The following is a 20,670-nucleotide window of genomic DNA, read 5'->3' as shown; positions in this document are numbered from 1 at the left end:
CGGGCTGGGGAGACAGGTTGGGGTGAAGAGGGAAATGGGGGTGGGGACTCACAGTGTGAAGGTGGAAATCATGAACCAGGTTTTAAGTCCTCTGGCTCTATGTTATGTATAGAGAAGGCACAGAGAAAAGAATATGGGAAGTTAAGACTGGGATGTTTGGGTGGGCAAGGAAGGAGCTTACCAAAAACTGTTCCAGGAGACCCTCTGAGACGACCCAAGACCCTCAAAGAAAGTGGCCCACCATCTTCAGCTACCTCTTCTCTACCTTTCGGGATCTTACAGCTATTCCTGTATCTCCCTAATCTCAAATCACTTCTTGTGCGAGTTTCTTGCCAATGATGTTGGTATCTTTTAGATGTAGGAGCGTATTTCTGGACACAGTTCCCTGAATAAAGCCTTGGGATAGAAAATTAATCCTCCCCCTAGGAGTTCATAAAACTGGGGCACCAAGGGGCCTGATGGCTAAAACCAAAGTCGCAGTGAGCCTGGAAGGAAGGCAGCCACTCAGGAGGGAGCCTTAAACTCGGGTGGGGACGGAGACAGTGGCCAGAGAGTTTCACAGACGTCCTAGAAAGGGATGAATTAAAGAGAAGTCATCAGGGACAGTAACTCGTTTATCAAGGCCCATGGTTGGGCCTCTCTGATCTGCCCCTGCCTTCTGACACACACACATACACACACACACACTCAGTCTGGGCCACACCCAACCACTGAAGACTGCTTTAATCCATGAAAACACACTGAGAAATAACTCTGGGGAAACTTGATTGGGAAGGTAAGCCTGATGTGAAAAACTGCAATCATGCATCCAAAGCCAAAAAGACACGATCTTTTGATTATCTGTGCCACCACTCTGATTAATGATTGTTGGCCATTGCCTCTAGATTGACACCTGCATTATTTTTGTCCCAGCCTGGCTTATCTCCTATCAATCAATGCATCACCCACACTCCCACCAGCTGTACTAAGGTGGTCGGGCACATGAGAATGCTTTGGGGAAGATTTATGTCACGTGACATGTCATGTGACACTACATTAGGGCTGCAGGATGAGGTATTGAACAAAGGTATCACCCCTTCCAGGAATGAGCTTCAATTTTCTAATCCAAAAGAAGCAGAAACAAATGGCTAAAACCAAGTCAGAGATGATAACCTTGAGTGGCTCTGCTGTTTTGATGTTTAATTTTTCCCAGAATAAACTGTATAGCATTCAGTATCACCATACGGATCACACATGTGGTGTGGCCTGGGCCCTGTTTACTCAAGCAGTTACTTCTTCATTGAAGGGGTCCCTCCTGTTCCCTTAGGATTTGCGGATGACAGTCCTCTGAAGGAGGTCAGGTGGACCCATGCAGATCCTTCCTCCCAGTGGCATCAGCTTAGCTACTGCACCACAGCCTTCAAGCAGGAGTGGAAGCCCCTATGCCAAGCAATGTGTCCTCTCTATCTTCATTACCTCCAAGGTCAGATGTTACTCACCCTCTCCCATACCTCACACACTGGAAACCAGCACGATGCATTAAAGAGATGAAGCCTTTTAGAATCAAACCCACAAAGGTTCAAATCTCCAGCACCTAGTAGTGTCTGACATAAAATAGGTACTGCATAAATATCAATAAAAGAAATTCTGGCTCTGTCACTCACCAACAGTATAATTCTGTGCAACATCTGGAAGCCTCAACTTTCTCACCTATAAATAGGGAAAGTTGGGAGGCTTACAGAAGATAATCTTTGTCTGTGGGTTCAGCAGAGGGCCTGGCATGGAGAGCAGGGAAGTGCCTCAAAAATTGGCATTTCTCCAGCATTTATTAACAAAAACATAAAATAATTTAATGCAATGCCAACTATATAATGCCAAACATTTATTGAGTACTTACTATGTGCCAGGCACCTTTCTGAGGGCTTACCATCCATTATCCCTTCTAATCTTCAAAATACTATGTGGTTGGTAAATATCATTATTCCCATTTTGCATGGGCACTAATTCTAAGCTTTGAGATGGCCAGGGCATTATGTGGTCAGGCAGCAGAAGTAATGATAAAACCAGGAGAGCAGGCAAGACAAGCCCTGGCTGCCCGTGAGTCTCTGGGTGAACTTCATTGCTAAGTTCACCTTTAGCCCCAGCAACCAGGGACTCCAAGTACACCTTTTCCCAGAGGACCCAGTCTTGCAATGTTCTCTCCAAGATCTGGAGAAGTCAAGAGGAAGGGAAGGGAAGGAAAGGGACAGACTTCCAGGCCTTAGTGCCTCACGATTGGTGCCAGGCCTCCGTAGTTCTGGAAGTGCATACAGTTAGTGAAACCAGCAGAGTGGCAGCAGGAAAGGTTAGATTTTGTGTGTCTGGCCATCAGCTCCTCACATTTTTCTGACTTGTCTTATTTTCCACTGGAAATCCAGATCCCATCAATGCTCTGAAGCTAGAGAACCTACTGAAGTCACCATATTCAAACTGTGAAACAAATATACTCTAAACCGCTGGGCCTTTGTTGGGGGAAAACAGCTCTTGGATGGTTTGGCTACTAATTTTCGGCTTTTTAGCAGTGACTTAAAATAATGAGGTGCCCATGGAAACACAGGGGTGGAGGAGGAGCAATATAGTGACAACAAAAGAGAGGAATCTGGGAGAATGGGAAACTTTCATCAGAGATAAGAAACCTTACTGCCCTTATCAGGTTTTCTGTTCTATCAGGGAGGTCTCCTGGCTTTAATAAAATCTCATTTTCCCTTTAAACTCTCCTATGCAGTAGGGCCTTGTATTTAATGGGAATATAAGAGAGATTCCAACCTGAGGCTCAGGTGGCCAGGAGCTCCCCACCCTCCAGTCCAGCAGCTGGGATTGATTGCAGAACTGCCAGTCCAGCAACACAAAGTTGCTGCACATCAGACAGTAATCATGAGCCATTTGATGCTGACCTGGGCCAAGTGAAGATGGCAGCTTGGCTCCTGTTCATTCCTGTTTGGACAGAGAAGCTCATCCTGGTCTTTATTAAAAGTGGACCAAAGGAGTAAGTGATGAGTCACAATATGTGATTGATTAGGGGCATCTGCATTTGAAAGCCTCCGTGGCCTTCATCCACGCCTAACTCCTTACGGTTCCCATTAGCACCAGGAGATTGTGTTCATTAGGAGCCGCTGATGTTGATAAATTCATCTCTCCTGTCACATACAATTCTATCCAGGGTCTGGCTCTCAGTTCTGAGGGGTTGATCCACCTTGCCTTAATACCATACGACAGGCTCCTTCACAAAACAAGCAGGGTGTCAAAGCCTAGCTGTTGGGAGATGCCAGGCCTACACCAGCAAAGGCTGGAGGGAAGGTAAGAGTGAGCAGCTGGTAATTAGAAGCTACTGGTAGGTATCAAAATGCATCCATCAGACGTCTTCAGACAGGAACACACACAGAGTATCTGTGGGTCCCAGGAGCTGGTGTAGGTTCTGGGCTATTATTCCATGATTGCCAAAGAGTCACCACTTGTTGAACCCTCGAATCCTAACCACAGTTTCTAGCTCTACCAAACTCCTGTTTTGCCAGCTTTGCCCCCAAGACAAACGGAAAAGTCATGACTAGCAATATGAATCAGTGTGAGGCACTTGTACCAACAGAGAGCATATAATTTTTATCTAGCAATTTCACTAGCAACTCCAACAAACTCACTCTTAAAGCCAGAAAAGCATTCCAGCTTTCTACAGGGAAAATGTATGTGAGGGGTAAGCCACCCAGAGTCAGTTACAACTACCCTGTCTGCTGTGGGACAAGCTCTGTGTGGGTTCTTTTCAAGGTGTCAGAGGTCTGATGGACAAGGTGCACAAGTCTGTGTGTGAGAAGACCAAGAAAGGCGAGGCTGTCCCCGCCCTCCCCATTCTCATCCTGGGTATCCCAACAAGCTCATGTTAGCAAGGCCTCTGAGGCTGATGTCCTCATTTCATCTACATGCCTTTTTCCAAGACAGACACTTTAGCTGGGATTTTGAGTCCTGCTAGTAGAGGCTTGTCCTACTAGTAGAGGCTTGGGCAGGGCCAGAGTAGGAAAGAAACCTAGTCAGGCAGAGGCTGATTGGGCTTTCCAGGCCCACGTGGCCAGTGCTTACACATCTTCCATGTCATCTTGGTCCTTCCCCTTAACTCCACCCCACCCAGCCCTCAGAAGGATTTGGGACATCATGAAATTCACACAGACATCTTCCTTAGGATCCAGAAACCCGGTTGTCCCCCAAGAGGTAGAAAAGGCTCAAGAATAATGCCACATGGACTGGGCTCCTCAGCCCCAATTCCACTCATCAAAAGCAAATAGCATGTGCATGTTCTGTGTGTGGCACTGGAGACCCAAAGACAAATTGTTGATGTTCCTTCCCTAAAGGGTCTCATGCAGAACTCAGTAAGAAAGACAGGCAGTTGATTAAATAACCGCACAGTGTGATCCATGCCAACATGGACATGCTAGAGGACCCAGTAGCAGTCCAGGACAGGGAGTGATTCTGTCTACCTGGGGAAGAGGAGGATAGGAAGGTCAGATCAAAAAAGGTTTACTTGAAGAGGTGACATCTGAGCTGAGAAAGAGCTCCTAGAGCAGTCAAAATGGTGGGGAAGACACTGTAGGCAGAGCAACATGTGTTTAGTCAGTGGGGCGGGAAACAGCATGGCACGTGCAGGAACTAAGCACAAGTGGGGACTGCCAGCATGAAGAACTAAGTGAGGGAGAGCTTACGTGGAATTCAGAAAGGAAAAAGGCAAATAGGAGCCAAGGAGAGCAGGGAGCAATATTTCCTTCCAGTCCAGCCAGTCCCTTATGTGAATACAAAACAGCGGACAATAGGGTTTGAGTCCCAATGCCATTGGCATGACCCTAGACCAATGCCTTCACCTCAGGGGACTCAGCGTCTCCATCTGCAAATTTGAAACAGCCCCACCTGTAGCATCTGCCCCATGGTGTTGCTGTCAGAATAAAATTTCAATAAGGTTCTCGAAGCGTTGCTCCTCTGAAGACTGTGGAGAGCTATGGCGATGTGAAAAGGTCTCAACAATCATCACCAGAGATCCCAGCATTGGCCCAGGGACTGTACCAACTTTGCCGAAAGTCCTTGGAGTTCACATACTAAGGGGAAAGCATCTATTGCTCCGTAAGGCGAAGGATCCCCAGCCAAGGATACAGGGGAGGGAGGAAGAAATTCGTGTCTCTGCCACTGCTCCATGGAGGAGCAAGATGCTGGGGTCCCTGTGCCCCCTGCATCCTGATTGAGTATCTGTTTCTCCTCATTTACACTCAACTCAGCTCTCCAAATACCTTCCTTTAAAGGATTTTTTTTTAAGGCCCTTCAAACTCAGCAACTATAAACAGTGATGTTAGGCAAGGCACTTTCAGCAAGAGGCAACCATAAGGAAATAAAATTGCTGCTGTTAAATCTCCGCTCCCAGGAAGCGATTTGCTCAGCAATAACCATTTCTCAGGAGCCCTGATCAATCACTGTTTGGGCAGGAGAGAAGGCCTTTCCAGGTCTCCTGATTTCTCCGCCCTGCAGTGGAGGCAGTGCCCACCACCTTTAATTTCATGCAGCAGGCCCTGATGGTGGCTTTGGCCTGGATTTGGACCCAGAAGAAATTGTCCCCGTGACTGTCCTAGAAATGACACGAGGCAGCCATAACTCCTACCTGGCCCCACCTGCACCCAGTCCTCCTCGATCCTCTCTGTCTTCCCAGGTCAACCTTGGGTGCCAGGCAGGGTTAATCCTCTCTGCTTTTAGCAGGAGGAGCCAAATCCCGCCTATGGCAATGTTTGCTTATGGAGAAACTTATCTTCCTGCATTACTCTCTCTTCATCAAATGTGAACACCAGCAAAAACTCCTTTCCTGGGCTCATGAAATGTGTAAAAACAAAATACAGAAAAAGAAATCCTACACTAGATTCCCCAGATGTTTTCTATGAGGCAATTGGATCTCTCTCTCTCTCTCTCTCTCTCTCTCTCTCTCTCTGCTAGAAAAGGCTATTTAGGAAAAGCCAGAGAATATGAGATGCTTGTGTTATGAAATATCAGCCCAGCAGCCTTGTTTTCTGGGACCCAGTTGGAAAAAACCCAGATTCCCAAATAAGTAAGTCCTCTCCTTTTCCTAGAAAAAATTGCTTTAAATGATTTCAATACTAAAGATCATTTTTCCAAGTCAAATGACCTTTGCCTCATTTTTATAGCCTCCCCTAGAATGGCCTGTACAGAATGTGTTTCCCTGATAAGCCCAGAGCTTTTCCAGACACAGTCTTCTACAAACTCAAAAGAAAAAAAGAAAGAAAACAAAGGAGAGAGCTGGAAGGATCAACTCCCCTGTGCAGTAGGAAAACTGAGGTGCAAGATGTGACATCCTCTCCCATCTCTGTGGTACCCACATATCTGATTGGGCAGCACAGAAAATGGGGTACCACAGCCTCCCCTTCTACGACATTCCTCATGGGTCCATAGGAGCCCCCTCCCCACCTTTCTGCTTGGAGAGACCATTTGATTTCCTTGTGCCCCTCAGTGGCCACCAGCACCAACTCAATAGCTAGGTTCTGCTGCCCACTTGCAAATCCTTTGCTCTCTGGAAGATACATGTGAGCAGGAAGCTATGGCCCAGGGTAACGACTGAAGTGCAGAGACCTGGGGCTGAGGAGAGGAAAGAGACAGGATGGATGACAGGGGAGAGTGCTGTTTCTCACAGCACAGCCTGGCACAAGAGAAAAGAACGGCAACACACACCCACGTTCCACTGGAGGCCACAAGCTGAAACTGTGGTATGGGAGAGGCAATGGATGGGGCTTTCAGGAGCAATCCTCCAACTTCTGCTGACATAGCACTGTTCCCCCAAATATTGGGAGTGAGGGTAGGAAGAGCACCATACAGGTTCCATCACCCACCCCACCCGACCATCACACGCTCCTGGTGAAACCATCTATGCTATTCCCCAATTATCTTGTTTCTGTGAGAAACACGTATGTTATTCTCAAGAGTCCTGACAGTACCTGGAAGGGAGCACTAGCTGTGGCAGCTTGGCCTTTCACGCTGCAGAAGTGATTGTTGCTCTGTGGGCCAGAGGTCTAGTGTTCTCAAGTCATGGAAATAGTGATTCCGCCCATTGAAAACTTAAGACGTGCTTTAGAGAAAAGAGTAGGAGTATTTAATTCAGAGCTCCAGCTTCTCACCACCCCCGGCACATGGCTGGCACATGGTATATCCTGGGTGATTATTTCTTGAGTCATTGGTTGATGCGAAAGTTCTCTACTAGGCAACAATCCCTAAAGATTAGAAAGGCCTAAAGCAGGCTGTGTCCTGGGTTGTCCTCTCTCCCCTAGCATGTCATAGTTCTGAGGACTCTGCCTATCCCTAAGGTGTTCTTACGAGCTCCTTATTCCCTAAAAATACTAGACATTCCAAGAAGTTTCACGAATAGCAGCCATGGCAGATGATTAACTTCCTCCAGTCATTTCACCTGGGTCTGCAATCTCTCCTATGCAGAATGAGGTTCAAAGAAAGAGAATGAGAATGAGAATGATTATTGAAAAGTCCCTCCCACTTCTGATATTCTTTGAGTTGCTAAGATTTGAAATTTCACTCAATGGTATCAGGAGGTTCTGCTAGTTGAGATTTAGTCTACTTTAAACCAATGACAGCCAAGACAATTCCGAAATGGGCATTAGATCTGGTTTTTTTTTTTTCTGAAATGGAGTCTCACTCTTTGTTGCCCAAGCTGGGGTGCAATGGTGCAATCTTGGCTCACTGCAACCTCTGCCTCCTGGGCTCAAGCGATTCTCCTGCCTCAGCCTCCGGAGTAGCTGGGATTATAAGTGCACACCACCATGCCCAGCTAATTTTTGTATTTTTTGTGGATACAGGGTTTCACCATGTTGGCCAGGCTGGTCTCGAACTCCTGACTTCAGGTGATCCGCCCACCTCAGCCTCTCAAAGTGCTGGGATTACAGGCATGAGCCACCGCGCTCGGCCAGATCTTTTATTTATAACAGATGGCATAACATTTGGTACAAAATTCCCCATGATCAGAGATATTCAAGTGGAGGCGGGACAAGTGGCTTGGTTGTTGTGTGTGGGCAACGGTGGGTGTGTATTATGGGAGTTGGTACGTTAGCATCCAAAGGGTGATTACACCAGGCAGTGTCTCATGTCCTTCCTCATATGGGAGCCTAACATGCAGGGGAGAACCAGGACTAGGTTGATATGACTTGGCTTTTACAAAACCCCTGGAGGAGGGAAAGAAATGGAGGCAGCATGTCAAAGCCTTGTCTGAGAAGCATTCCTTTCTCCAAAGCACCTGAGGCTCTGTCTTACAGATCCCCATGGACCTTGCATACCTCCATGGAAGCCTTTGCTCTCTGTATTGTGATCTATTTACAAGTACCTCCCTCCTCAGACTGTGGGCTACTTAAGAACAGGGCTGTGCTTCTACTCTTTGATGTATAATGTACTCCGAGCAACCAGCATAGTGGCAAGAGCATCATCAACATCAGTCAAATGTTGAAGGAAAGAGTAAAAGAATGAACGAAGAAATAATCTTGTTCAAGGTTGCAAACCACCAGTGACAGAGCCAATCTTAAAACCAAGGCTTCCAGAGTCTCACACTATAGCTCTTCACAGTCACTCTGCAAATTTCAAAAACAATGAAAGATAACATCCAAACTATTACCCTTTTTGGTGTACACACTGTTTCTAGATTTCAAGGCCTTTGCAGTAGGGACCAGTTACTTAATTCTTGTCTGGCCTTTACTAGTCAAAGGTATGTTCTTGGGCTTCATATGTTCTTGGACTTGCCGCTACCGTCACCTCTCACTGTCCCTGCACCTCATAATATAACAGTGGCTTAATACAACAGAGGCAGGGCTCACCACATTTTATAATGGTGTTGGCTTTTTTATGGCTTGAGAATTGCTTGAGATGCTGTAACTGGCCCCATATGGGATTCCAGGAGTAGAAGCAGCCCCTCCCCTTGGGGCTTCCGGGAACTACAGATAACTTTTTTAACGAATCAAAATACCAAAGAAATAACCCTCCCAACAGTTGTTATCCATTGCTCAACTCCCTGTAGAGAGCAGCCTGTGGAATTTGCAGCATTGTGATCATGTGCAAAGGGCAGCACCAGGCCCTGGTGGTGATAACAAGGAGGCATATTTATCTAACACTTCTCCCCCAGGAAGCCTGTTTTTCCTCCACTGCAGTACTGTGGCCCTCTTGGCTCACCCTGCCTGGTCCCTGACATGGCTGTGGAAGCAGATGGGTGGAATCAGAGAATCCGCCCAGACAGAAGGACCAAGGCACGGAGGGAGAAGATAATATAATGTGGCCTTTCATCTCCTGGGGTGTTCCTAAAGTATGGAAGATTGCCATTCTCAAATAATTTCATAATCCTGATTTAAACTTGCCAACATTCCAGGAACCCAGAAAATAGACAGCAGTCCTCCATGGGGAGGCAGAAAAAGAGACAGGACAGATTTAAAGTATCAGGAGCAGGGCCTCATGGGAGTTCAGATTGTGCTTGGCAAAGTCAAAACAGATGACGCTTTAGAGCAGTAGTTTCCAAACTCTATCACTCAAAGAACTTGCTAAAGCACCGATTGATGGTCCCCAATTCAGAGCACCTGCCTCAGTAACTCTGGGTCTATGTCTATCAAATTCTCAGGTGTTACTGGTCCAAGAGCCATGCCTTAGGGGGAAATAGCATTAACACCAACTCCAGTAAATTAGGCAAGATACCAGGAAGAACTTCCCACTGCCAAGGTTAAACACAAGAATAAGATCAGGTTACAAAGGACAGTTGTGGAAATCTCCTGAGTTAGAGACTCATGTTTCTGAAACGGATCTGAATCTGTTCTGCTTAGCTACAAGGTAATTTTATCTACCATGGACTATAATCAGTTTCAATACAAGATTATAGAGCATCTCCAGGATCCCAAGCACTCTGCTGGGCACTGTTATCTGCAATAGGCAGCACTTGCAAATTGAGGACTGGTTGGTTTGGTTGTATCCTTGTTATAGATGGGGAAACTGAGGCTCAGAGATTCCTGCAAGGTCTGACAGTTGGCATGAGGCAGAGACAGGATTCAAACTCACATCTCCAGTCTGATCTTGTCCCTTCTAGATATGAGGTAGGGAGCAGAGATGCACAGAACATTTTCCTAAATTGTATACGTGAGATGGTGTCCTACAAGATATAAAACAAAAAAGATTCAAAATGTCAAATGGCCAAATAAGTTTGAAGAAAACAAATGCAGTGGAAAAATTTTCTAGACTTCTCAGGTGTTTTAATTTACTTAAGCGTGCAGTGAATCTCTAAGAGGGGGCTATGTAGCATTTCTCAAATTTGACCAGATAATCTTTTATTGAAAAACATCTATTTAAATTTCAAGCGACATTCCAGTTGCAAGGAACACGGTCTGGAAACATCTGGCATGGATATTAATAAGGCAAAGAATTTATACCCCTAGTTCTACTTCACATACACTCACACATTTGGGATGAATGCGGAGCGGATATCTGGTGTGATTCAAATCAGATTGGAACAGAGGACTTTCCAAGATCCTGCAACATTTGCCCAGGGCCGAGGCTTTAATGGAGAGCACCAGGAGCCCTGAGCAGGATCCAGACACAGCCAGGTGCCACAGGGCCCGGTGGGCACCCCCTGCAGCCCACAATCCCTCCAGGGCAGGAGCCAGAGGCGTCTGGTCGTCATCTGTGCACCCCCGCAGGCTTCCTGACGTGAGAGACGATTCCCACCAGAACTGTTAGTCATTCCAGTTTCTCTCAATCAATTATTCACACTCCTGTTTGCTTGCTTTGAGAGAGAGGAGGGGGAAAAAAAGCACAGGAAAAGCCACAGGGGATGATACAATACAAGGGAGAGGGGAGAAAAGAAAACTGGGGGACTTTTCTGGGCTGGGTATAGGGTAGACCACTAGATGTGCTTTCTAACAGGTCACCTGCCTTTGTCCTCTTGGACAAAGCATACAGGCTGAGGATGTCTCCTTCTTTCCCTGAAGCCCAGAGAAGAGGAAGCGGGAAGAGGGTTAAGAGCACAACCAATTGCAGGAGTCAGAAAGACACATTCCAGGCTCCAGTATGAGCCCTTCATGGTTGTTTGCCTTGCCTGCTTGGATAATATTTGACCAGCTGAGGGGTGCAGGGTAGACACAAGAATCATAGCCCCTGCTGCTGCTGGCTTCAGGCTCTCATGCAGCCTACTCAAATCTCAGTTTCTTCCTTGGTAAAAAGAGGACGGCTGTTCAAGCTCACCGGAAGGGATTCAAATGAGAACCAAATATGAGGTCCCCGTGGCAGGGACCTCAAACCTCCACCAGCCTTTCACCCTGAGCATACACAGTCAATTTTAACGAAAGGATCAAGATTTTTAAATTGTCATGTGTGGCATTTTGCAAATGGAGATTGCTACATCATCAGCTCGTTAATAACAGAGTATTGGCACTGGCATGGTCTGCAATAATTGTTATCGCTATCAAAATGATCAGCAAGGATACACTGTCCTTTGTATTCAAAGACAATGCTACTAACACAGTGTAACAAGTGCTTATTTTCCATTGCCCAATTATATATTGTCTATGTATTGAGCTACCAATATATTTGAGAGAGTATTTGCAGTATGTGTGTGTGAGTGTATATATATGCGTGGGTGTGCACGTGTGTGGTGTGTGTGTGTATATATATATACACACACACGTGTATATGCATACACAAATGTAGTTATGTATGATGTTCATGAACATTTTTGCATGTCTATGTCTTAGTGTCTTATCCTTAAATAGGAATACAAGTTCTTATTGGCAACAATTTTCCTTTGTACTTCTTCTGTATCATCTTTAGTTCAAAGCAGGGTGCATCCTCTGTAGGAAACCCCTTAATACATTCCTGTTGGCATTCAGGTTTATCCCAGCAGTGGGGAAAGGCTTGTATCGATCCCTCCATCCATGCTCCCTCTCTCTGAAGCCCACTCATGGCATGTATTGTGAGATGGTCAAGTCACCAAGCAAACTGTACAACCCACTTGAAAAAAGACCCCCTCACTGCTGAGTTAATTAGCTGGTTGGCTGCACACACCGGGGTTGGACATGGATATTTCAAAGCACCTTCACCCTCAGACTTAAATGCTACCTAAAGCATTCCCTGGGATTCTATTTTTCAAAATTTATTTTTTCCAATACAAAAGTAATAAATGCTCATTAAAGAAAATTAAGAAAAAAATGTAAATAAATAGAAAACAATAAATAAACCATACCTCGTCCCATTTTCCAAGCACAACTACTGTTAGCATTTTGGTGGTTCTCTTTCCAGTTTTTATTTTACTCATCGTATCATGCTTTCTAATTGTCTCGTGCTTTTTCACTGAATGTTATCACACAAGAATCAATTACAAGATTGGCCTTTATAAACTAAGTTTTCAATGACTACATAAATATACCAAATCTACCTAACCATTCCCCTCTAAATGAGTATATATATATCGATTCCAATTTTCGATAGGCTAAATAAATCCTGAAATGTGTATCTTGGTGATTATTACTCTTAAAACAAATTAGAATTGATTCTTAAAAAAATTGTCACTAGTTCAAAGGATTCGACTACTTTGAAGTCTTCCTAAATATTTACACATTGTTTTGCAGGGGTGTTGGACCAGTGAGAATTCCCAACAGCCATGTTTCAATGCACACAGAGCCAGTTTCACGTGGAACTCTTGGGACTCGTTTCTGAACAACTGTTTATAATGCTTTTCAACTCTTTCAAAGTCCCTGTTTTACCCATCCCTATGCAGGCGCACATGGCCTGTTACAAACCTCTGCCTCCAGAATACACACAGTCAGACACAGAGGGGATGCCTGCTCTCACTAAATCTCCAGCTTTGGGACTCACTTCCGGAGCAAGCACACAGATGAAGGTTCTCAAGAGCCCTCTTGATTCATTCCCTCCCACAGACCAGGAATCTGTGGCACACCCTAAAGAGAATTACACTGTTGTGCATCCTCCAGGAACTATACAAAGTTTAGTGTGGTAGTTCTCAGCAACAGAACAAATCTACAGCACTTTCACTTGTTTTCAGGTAACCAGATTAGTACCAGTCTCTAATTTTACATCTTGCCTTCCTACACTCTTGACTACACTTTATTTCCCAGTAAGCTAGTAGAAATGATGGGAGCACATGACACCAAGTGTTCCCACTCCCTTCACCACTCACCTCCTCCTCCCCACTGGCTTTATGGGAGAATTATGGAATCGTGCTGGATAGTGACCATGCAAGAGACACTGCTCATGCATGGTTGTAACCATAGTCTTAAGGAAAGGAGACTGAACAACACCAATTAACTTTTTTGGGGTGCTCTCCTGAACCAGATGCCAACAGAGCTTTTGCACATATGATCAGCTCAGCAGGCACTACTGGCTTCCTTTTCTCTTTCCTGCAGAGGCTGGGATGGTTCTGAGCACTGAGTTAATTACATGATGCTGCGGTAAGGTGGGCTCCATTCTCTCTGCCCTGTGTATGCACACACACCTTTAAACACAGATGAGCATATACACACACACACACACACACACACACACACACACACACACACACACACAGTGACCAGGTGACTTGGCTGCAGAAGTGGGCAAATGAGCATGAGGTTATCCTATCATATATCAGGAAAGAAATAGACTAGGTCCAAGAGATAACTATATTCCAATGGGAGAATCAGTTAGTTTCACTGACATTTACAAGTGATAACACCACAAGAGTCAAACATGCCTACACTCCATTGTCCAAGAGTACCCATGGGATGCTTGGGGCAGGGAAAAGAGACCAGCTACCTAGCCAAGCTAAGCAGAGACACATTCTCCAAAGTCTTTTTTCCCTAAGGACCTGGGGTGGCAGAACGTGAGCTATGATGTATGGCTGGGGTCACAGGGAGGTAGATGTGTCTCATCTGTTTCCATTTTTCAATATCCAAGGCTGACAACACACTAAATAAGCCTACACAGCTCTGAAGTTGTTCTCAGTTTGATGAACAGCTAGAGAACAGGACTTCCAGAGTCACTGCTGCTCTGTGGGATCGGGGTCCCATCGGTAGCTCAAGGGTAGGGCAGAGGCTGGTACCAGGCATCTGGACAAGATGAAACCTTAGCAGACTTAGACCATGATGCACAAGATGTACCCACAAGGCCCCTTATTCCCCTTCTCCTTTCCATTTACAGCAAATATGTATTATAGCACTGTAATACATATTTACTGAAATACAGTATTTATATGTAATACATATAAATATGTATTACAAAATGTATTAAGAGCCTCAATGGCTATGGAGCAGAACTAACGAGGCCACAGTTGGAGTCCAAATCCTGGGTCAACCAAACAACTTTACTTCTGTTCCCTGGCCATGGATGTTACACCTGGCCCCAGGCACCTGGCTCGGCAAGATGTATGGTGGCACGTGCCTTAGACAGTAAAGGGAATGATCAGGACAGGATGCCTCGCCTATATCCCTGAAAGAACAACCTTGAAGCCCCACCTTACCAAGTATCACTTTTTATCCAAAGGTGAGCATGCATGCGCACGCGCGCACACACACACACAGGCACGCGTGCACGCACACACACACACATTCTCAGTGACAAGCCCTCCTGTGGCCAACCTTGCCCCTCACTAATAATTTGCAAAAATTAAAAGATAAAGCAGCTTAGGGTCATTCAATAAATCATAAGCACAAATCAAAATCTATCCACTCAATTAAATCTGAACCTAGCTGAAATCACATTGTTTTTGAACACTGAAGTGGCTGATTTCCAAAGGATGGAAGAAGATCATTCAACACATGGTTATTCAATATCAGCCCCTTTTCTCTGTGGTTTTTAAACTTAATTAGTATTTAGTAAAGATGGCATGATGTTCCACAGAGCAGCGATCTTTGAGGGATTACCTCCAGCTCAGAAGGGCGGAATATAAAACCAATCAGTCCATTGACAGAGGGGCCCCATGAGCTGCCCAGCATCGAAACAAGCTGGGAAGAAAAGGAGTGAGTTTGAAAGGAATCCTGCCAGCCCTGCATCCCCAGGGTCATCCCCACCAGTCCTGGCCCACAGTGGTCCAAGAACAACAAAGACAGCTTCTGCAGGGAGAACACCGGGCTGTGTTTGCGTCTCTGACCACTCCCCCAGCAGTCTGGATCCTGCCAAATGACCGCTGGTCAAACACGGGCGGGCTCCAGCTGGTCTCATTCCTGTTATGACTGCACTTGGGTTCATTAACACCCAGCCCTCCCCTGTGGGCACAGAAAGCAGGAAGCCTTCTCACTGGCTTGTTTTGCAGCCTGGCTTTTTCCTTCTCAGAAGTGGGGCAGGTGATACTACATTAGAATAAAATCCTGCTTAGTGGGGAAGGGAGCAAGCCGCCCAGGCTTGGGGTGGACACCTCTGGGGCCACAGGCTCAGAGGCTCTCTGGCTGCCTCTCTTGTTGGTCGGCCTTTTCTAAGCATATCCCCTTGGTACATTAAACCCTAATCAGAAATATCCAGGATTCTGTTGTGGGAAGAAAACATGGAGCCTGGAAAACCGGTGGGATGAGGATATTCTAGGGACCTGACTTGAGAGCCTCAGCAGGGATCATGTTCCCCAGGGTTACCCCCAAAGACAGGACACTTGTGTGCACAAGCTGCAGAGCATCAGAGAATCTCAGGGACTGCAAAGCACATCACATGTCACATAGGCCAGGGCTTCTCAAACTATTTTGAAGGGCCATTCTGTAAAATTTCCCATCTATTGTAGATAGATGCTTTTGTCAAATACTAGAAGAATAAATTACTAGAAGAGTGAAACTTAAAGCTGCAAAATACAAATGCATTGACTAAGCACTGGGATATTGCATCAATATCAAATTGCTATATAGATTTCTAAATGCTCACTCTCAATGTCTGTACCTATCTCAGCACAGACCACTAACTTGTTCACAGAGTATATTCTGAATTGCACTGGTCTAGATCCTTGCCACTCAATGTGTGGTTCAAGGACCAAGATCATCATTACCTGCGAACTTGCAAGAAATGCAGAATCTCAGGTCCCACCTCAAACCTATTGAATAAGAATCTGCCCTTGCATAAAATTCCCATGCAATTTATGTGCATGTGAAAGTTTGAGATGTGCTAGAACAGACCAGGCTTCTGAGCTAATAGATTATGTTTTCCTCTCATCCAACCTTCACAATGTCTTTGAGTAAAGGAGATACTCAACGTTGAAGTGCCTTAACTAAGTTGGAGAGAAGAGGGGGTGTAAAAATTGGCAGGGTCTGCAGGCTGAAATGTTTTATGGGAGTTGAGTAACTGGCAAGAATGAAGAAGAAAAGCTGAGAAAACTGGATAGCTCATCTGTCGCCAGGTAACTCTATGGTTCAGAAGCTACCAGAGAATGATGGCACTCACTTGCCAGATCCAAAGGGAGCTCAGGAGAGTGAGCACAAAGGGTGAGAGACATTTATGAATCCAATATTGGGAAATGGGCATTGCACCAGGATGAAGCAGAGAGCCTAAGGTCAGTGTGCTGGAGGGGACAACTTGATTCTGTAATGGAGATCGTGGCCCAAGCAGAGACAGCAGGATGTTTATTTAGATCTTGTCTGCTTAGCTGGTTGACTGGCTGCAAGTTTGATTATCATTCACCAGGGCTTTATGCCCTCAGCCGGAACCATGTTCCTAATCTGCTTGGCCATTAATGGCTCTCTGCACCCTGCTCTGTCTCCAGCATAGAGCCAGAGAGGCTGGAAGCTCCCCAGGGTCTCTTTCTGCACCTCCTTCCTGTGGCGTGTCTCTGCTTCTGTACGGGACTGCAGACCCACTTCAATCAATTCCCACCGACCAGCAGCCCAGATCTTAATTAAAACATTCAACCTGCACACAAGTTAGGAGAGAAGTCACAGCCCCTTCAGTACAGCTGAAAGGAAATCACAAGGAATATGTACAGATTCATAAGAGACTTCTATCTCAGGGGGCAGGTGGGGGCCCTAGTTCCCTTTTCGGAGCACTCTCCTACACCTATCCTCCCTATTCCTGTCCCACCTGCACTGTGACCGTCACTTCAATCTGACTTCCATAGGAGTTCTCTCCCCTTCCACCCAAAATCACCAATACACAGAGCTGGGGAGACCCTGGAAACTGAGGACCTCCATGGTTAAGTGTCTCGTCCAGAGTCACCCAGCCAGATTGTGTCCCTGCCTGAGATTAATACAAGAAAATGAATATGTAAGTCAATCATTCATATTAGTCCCAGTCACCAGATATTCCACCACAGTGACAATTTTGTACTCGTTATTATATTGTAATAGTCTACCCTAACTAACAATTTTAGTTCAGAAAAAAAGGCTCCTTATTAATGTCTTTTCTGTGGTCCTGACCATGTACTTTTACCAATCCAAGTAAGGGATTCCAGCTGTTCAACATTTTGGAGAATAAGTACATATGAAGAGTTTCACCCGATTACTTCTCCCAGGGGTCCTAAGAGGCATTGGGGCCACAAGTTGGGACGACATTGGCTTCAAGGGTGGATAAGACAGAAACTGTCTCAAACTTTGGGCTGTAGAATTCAGGGTACGATCAGCTCAAGCCTGGGGCTCATGCCAGCCCTCCCTTCCAATTCTGCTAGATTCTAGGAAGCATTAGCCTTCATTATTCTATTCCTCAAAGCAGGGCTTCTTTCTGTCAAGTCCCATAACACATGAGAGGAACCTGAATCCCACAAGCCATGACTGGCAGCTCAGAGCAGACGCGTGGCCTTCACAGAGCTGGGACTGGAAGAGACAACATTCTCAAAAGAAAAGGACCCCACTGATGACCAGTGATGATGAGCTTTTTTTCATATGTTTGTTGGCTGCATAAATGTCTTCTTTTGAGAAGTGTCTGTTCATATCTTTTGCCCACTTTTTGATGGGGTTGTTTGATTTTTTTTTTCTTGTAAATCTGTTTAAGTTCTTTGTAGATTCTGGATATTAGCCCTTTGTCAGATGGGTAGATTGCAAACATTTTCTCCCATTCTGTAGGTTCCTGTTTACTCTGATGGTAGTTTCTTTTGCTGTGCAGAAGTTCTTTAGTTAAATCAGATCCCATGTGTCTATTTTGGCTTTTGTTGTCACTGCTTTTGGTGTTTTAGTCATGAAGTCTTTGCCCATGCCAATGTCCTGAATGGTATTGCCTAGGTTTTCTTCTAGGGTTTTTATGGTTTTAGGTCTTAGACATTTAAGTCTTTAATCCATCTTGAGTTAATTTTTATATAAGGTGTAAGGAAGCAATCCAGTTTCAGCTTTCTGCATATGGCTAGCCAGTTTTCCCAACACCATTTATTAAATAGGGAGTCCTTTTCCCATTGCTTATTTTTGTCAGGTTTGTCAAAGATCAGATAGTTGCAGATGTGTGGCATTATTTCTGAGGGCTCTGTTCTGTTCCATTGGTGTATATATCTATTTTGGTACCAGTACCATACTGTTTTTGTTACTATAGCCTAGTAGTATAGTTTGAAGTCAGGTAGCATGATTCCTCCAGCTTTGTTCTTTCTGCTTACGATTGTCTTGGCTATGCAGGCTCTTTTTTGGTTCCATATGAAATTTAAAGTAGTCTTTTTCCAATTCTGGGAAGAAAGTCAATGGTAGCCTGATCAGGATAGCATTAAATCTATAAATTACTTTGGGCAGTAAGATACCATCTCACACCAGTTAGAATGGCGGTCATTAAAAAGTCAGGAAACAACAGATGCCAGAGGGGATGTGGAGAAATAGGAATGCTTTTACACTGTTGGTGGATGTGTAAATTAGTTCAACCATTCTGGAAGACAGTGTGGTGATTCTTCAAGGATCTAGAACTAGAAATACCATTTGACCCAGCAATCCCATTACTGGGTATATACCTAAAGGATTATAAATAATTCTACTATAAAGACACATGCAAATGTGTGTTTGCTACGGCACTGTTCACAACAGCAAAGACTTGGAACCAACCCAAATGTCCATCAATGACAGACTGAACAAAGAAAATGTGGCCCATATACACCATGGAATACTATGCAGCCAAAAAAAAGGCTGAGTTTATGTCCTTTGCAGGGACGTGGATGCTGGAAACCATCATTCTCAGAAAACTAATACAGAAACAGAAAACCAAATACTACATGTTCTCACTCATAAGTGGGAGCTGAACAATGAAAACACATGGACATGGGGAGAGGAACATCACACACTGGGGCCTGTCTGGGGGTGGAGGGATAGGGGAGGGATAGCATTAGGAGAAATACCTAATGTAGATGACGGGTTGATGAGTGCAGCAAACCACCATGGCACATGTATACCTATGTAACAAACCTGCATGTTCTACATATGCACCCCAGAACTTGAAGTATAATAAATAAAAAATAATAACAAAAAAAAAAGAAAAGGCCCCCACTGGAAACACAGCCATCATTAACTTCTCTCTCTGGCAAAGCAAGCCCCAGGATGTGTCACAGCATGGCCCCTGCTTCTCTGCCTCATGAGTCCCAGCCCCCTTCTGCCCACCAACCATCCTCCTCAGTGTTTCCTGAGACATGCCCAGCCACACCCTGCCTTTCAGCAGTTACTTGCACTCCTTGAAAGTCCCAAGGACCTTGTACTTCCTCACATTGGTTGGGCACAAGCTGGGCTAAGGCTTTTCCTTTCTCCTTTTGTGCTTTTAATGTTGAAAAATGATGTCTGTAATAAGACAGGAAATTCTTTGCTGGTGACTCAAAAGCTGGTAAGCACAGAAGGCAGTGGATGGGAAGGAACGCAGAGGGCAAACTCTAGTTATTTCTCCCTGTACCACAGCACCATAGTCTTAGGGAGTTTCCCTTTTACCCCATCCTTTTCCTTTTGAGCAAAGCAAAGGGATGATGGAATCTAGTTTCTGCTTAGCCTCAATGCCAGTTAGCATTAGTGGAAAGGAGATTCTGTGCCCAGCCAGGAGGATGGAAGAGTACCAGCGGCTGGCAGGAGCAGGTATGTGCACGTGTGTGCATGCGTGTTTGTGTGGCCATGCTGCAAGGTGGCATCAGGTAGGTGACATGGGAAATGCAATGCCCAGCATCAGGCTCAGGGCAGGAGAACTGGGGCTAGGGGAACCCGCTTCCTTTCCCTTACTTGATCTCCCCCATAGTGACTGGCAAAGCATGTTGAAGAAGAAGTAGAACCTCCCTGCATTTGTCTTCTGTTACTAGGGACAGCTTGTGCTGATAGGTTCCAATTTCTTCTCTGGTTCACCCATGTGAACTAATGGGCAACCTCAAGGGATAATGCAGGATCCCGGGGCTAGCAAAAGTAAAGCACCCTCATAACCCTTTAGCCTGAGAGAGCAAGGAATGGGGATGGTTATTGGAAGCTGAAAGGAGAATCGCGTAGGGCAGATCACTTTGAGAAGTGATCTTAGGTAGAGGATACAGCCAATCCCAGGCTACCCAGCAGTGGTGGACAGTGGGTGGGAGGGGAGTGCTAAAGGTGGGGAACTAGTGTGAATTAATCTCCAACCTCTATCCTTTCCACCCCACTAGTCTCCTGCTGGGGTCCTCACTGTCCAGGTCATCCAGTAGTCAGAGGCCAGGAAGGCCACTGAGGCAGACTCCACAGTCTTTGGAGGGCACAAGGCTCTGGAGCATCAATAAAAGATTCCTGGAATGGC

The 20,670-nt window shown here is 45.5% G+C and overlaps 1 protein-coding gene across 3 annotated transcripts in view; it reads right to left on the bottom strand.

Moving 5' to 3' along the window:
- Positions 1–20,670, bottom strand: part of PLXNA4 (plexin A4) — a 539,940-nt gene that overhangs the window by 261,008 nt on the left and 258,262 nt on the right. The window contains exon 4 of one of the 3 annotated variants that reach the window (XM_011995838.1): positions 12,298–14,117. The exons of the other annotated variants lie outside the window; for them this stretch is intronic. Coding sequence (XP_011851228.1) covers positions 14,010–14,117 — 108 coding nt within the window. The 3' untranslated portion in view covers positions 12,298–14,009. Of the gene's footprint in view, positions 1–12,297; positions 14,118–20,670 lie in introns of those variants that run through there. 3 annotated transcript variants of the gene reach the window in all.

This window comes from Mandrillus leucophaeus, unplaced genomic scaffold, assembly GCF_000951045.1.
Source record: "Mandrillus leucophaeus isolate KB7577 unplaced genomic scaffold, Mleu.le_1.0 Scaffold5, whole genome shotgun sequence".
Taxonomy (NCBI): domain Eukaryota; kingdom Metazoa; phylum Chordata; class Mammalia; order Primates; family Cercopithecidae; genus Mandrillus; species Mandrillus leucophaeus.
Note: the sequence above shows the minus strand (reverse complement) of the source record. Positions and strands in the feature narration are given on the sequence as shown.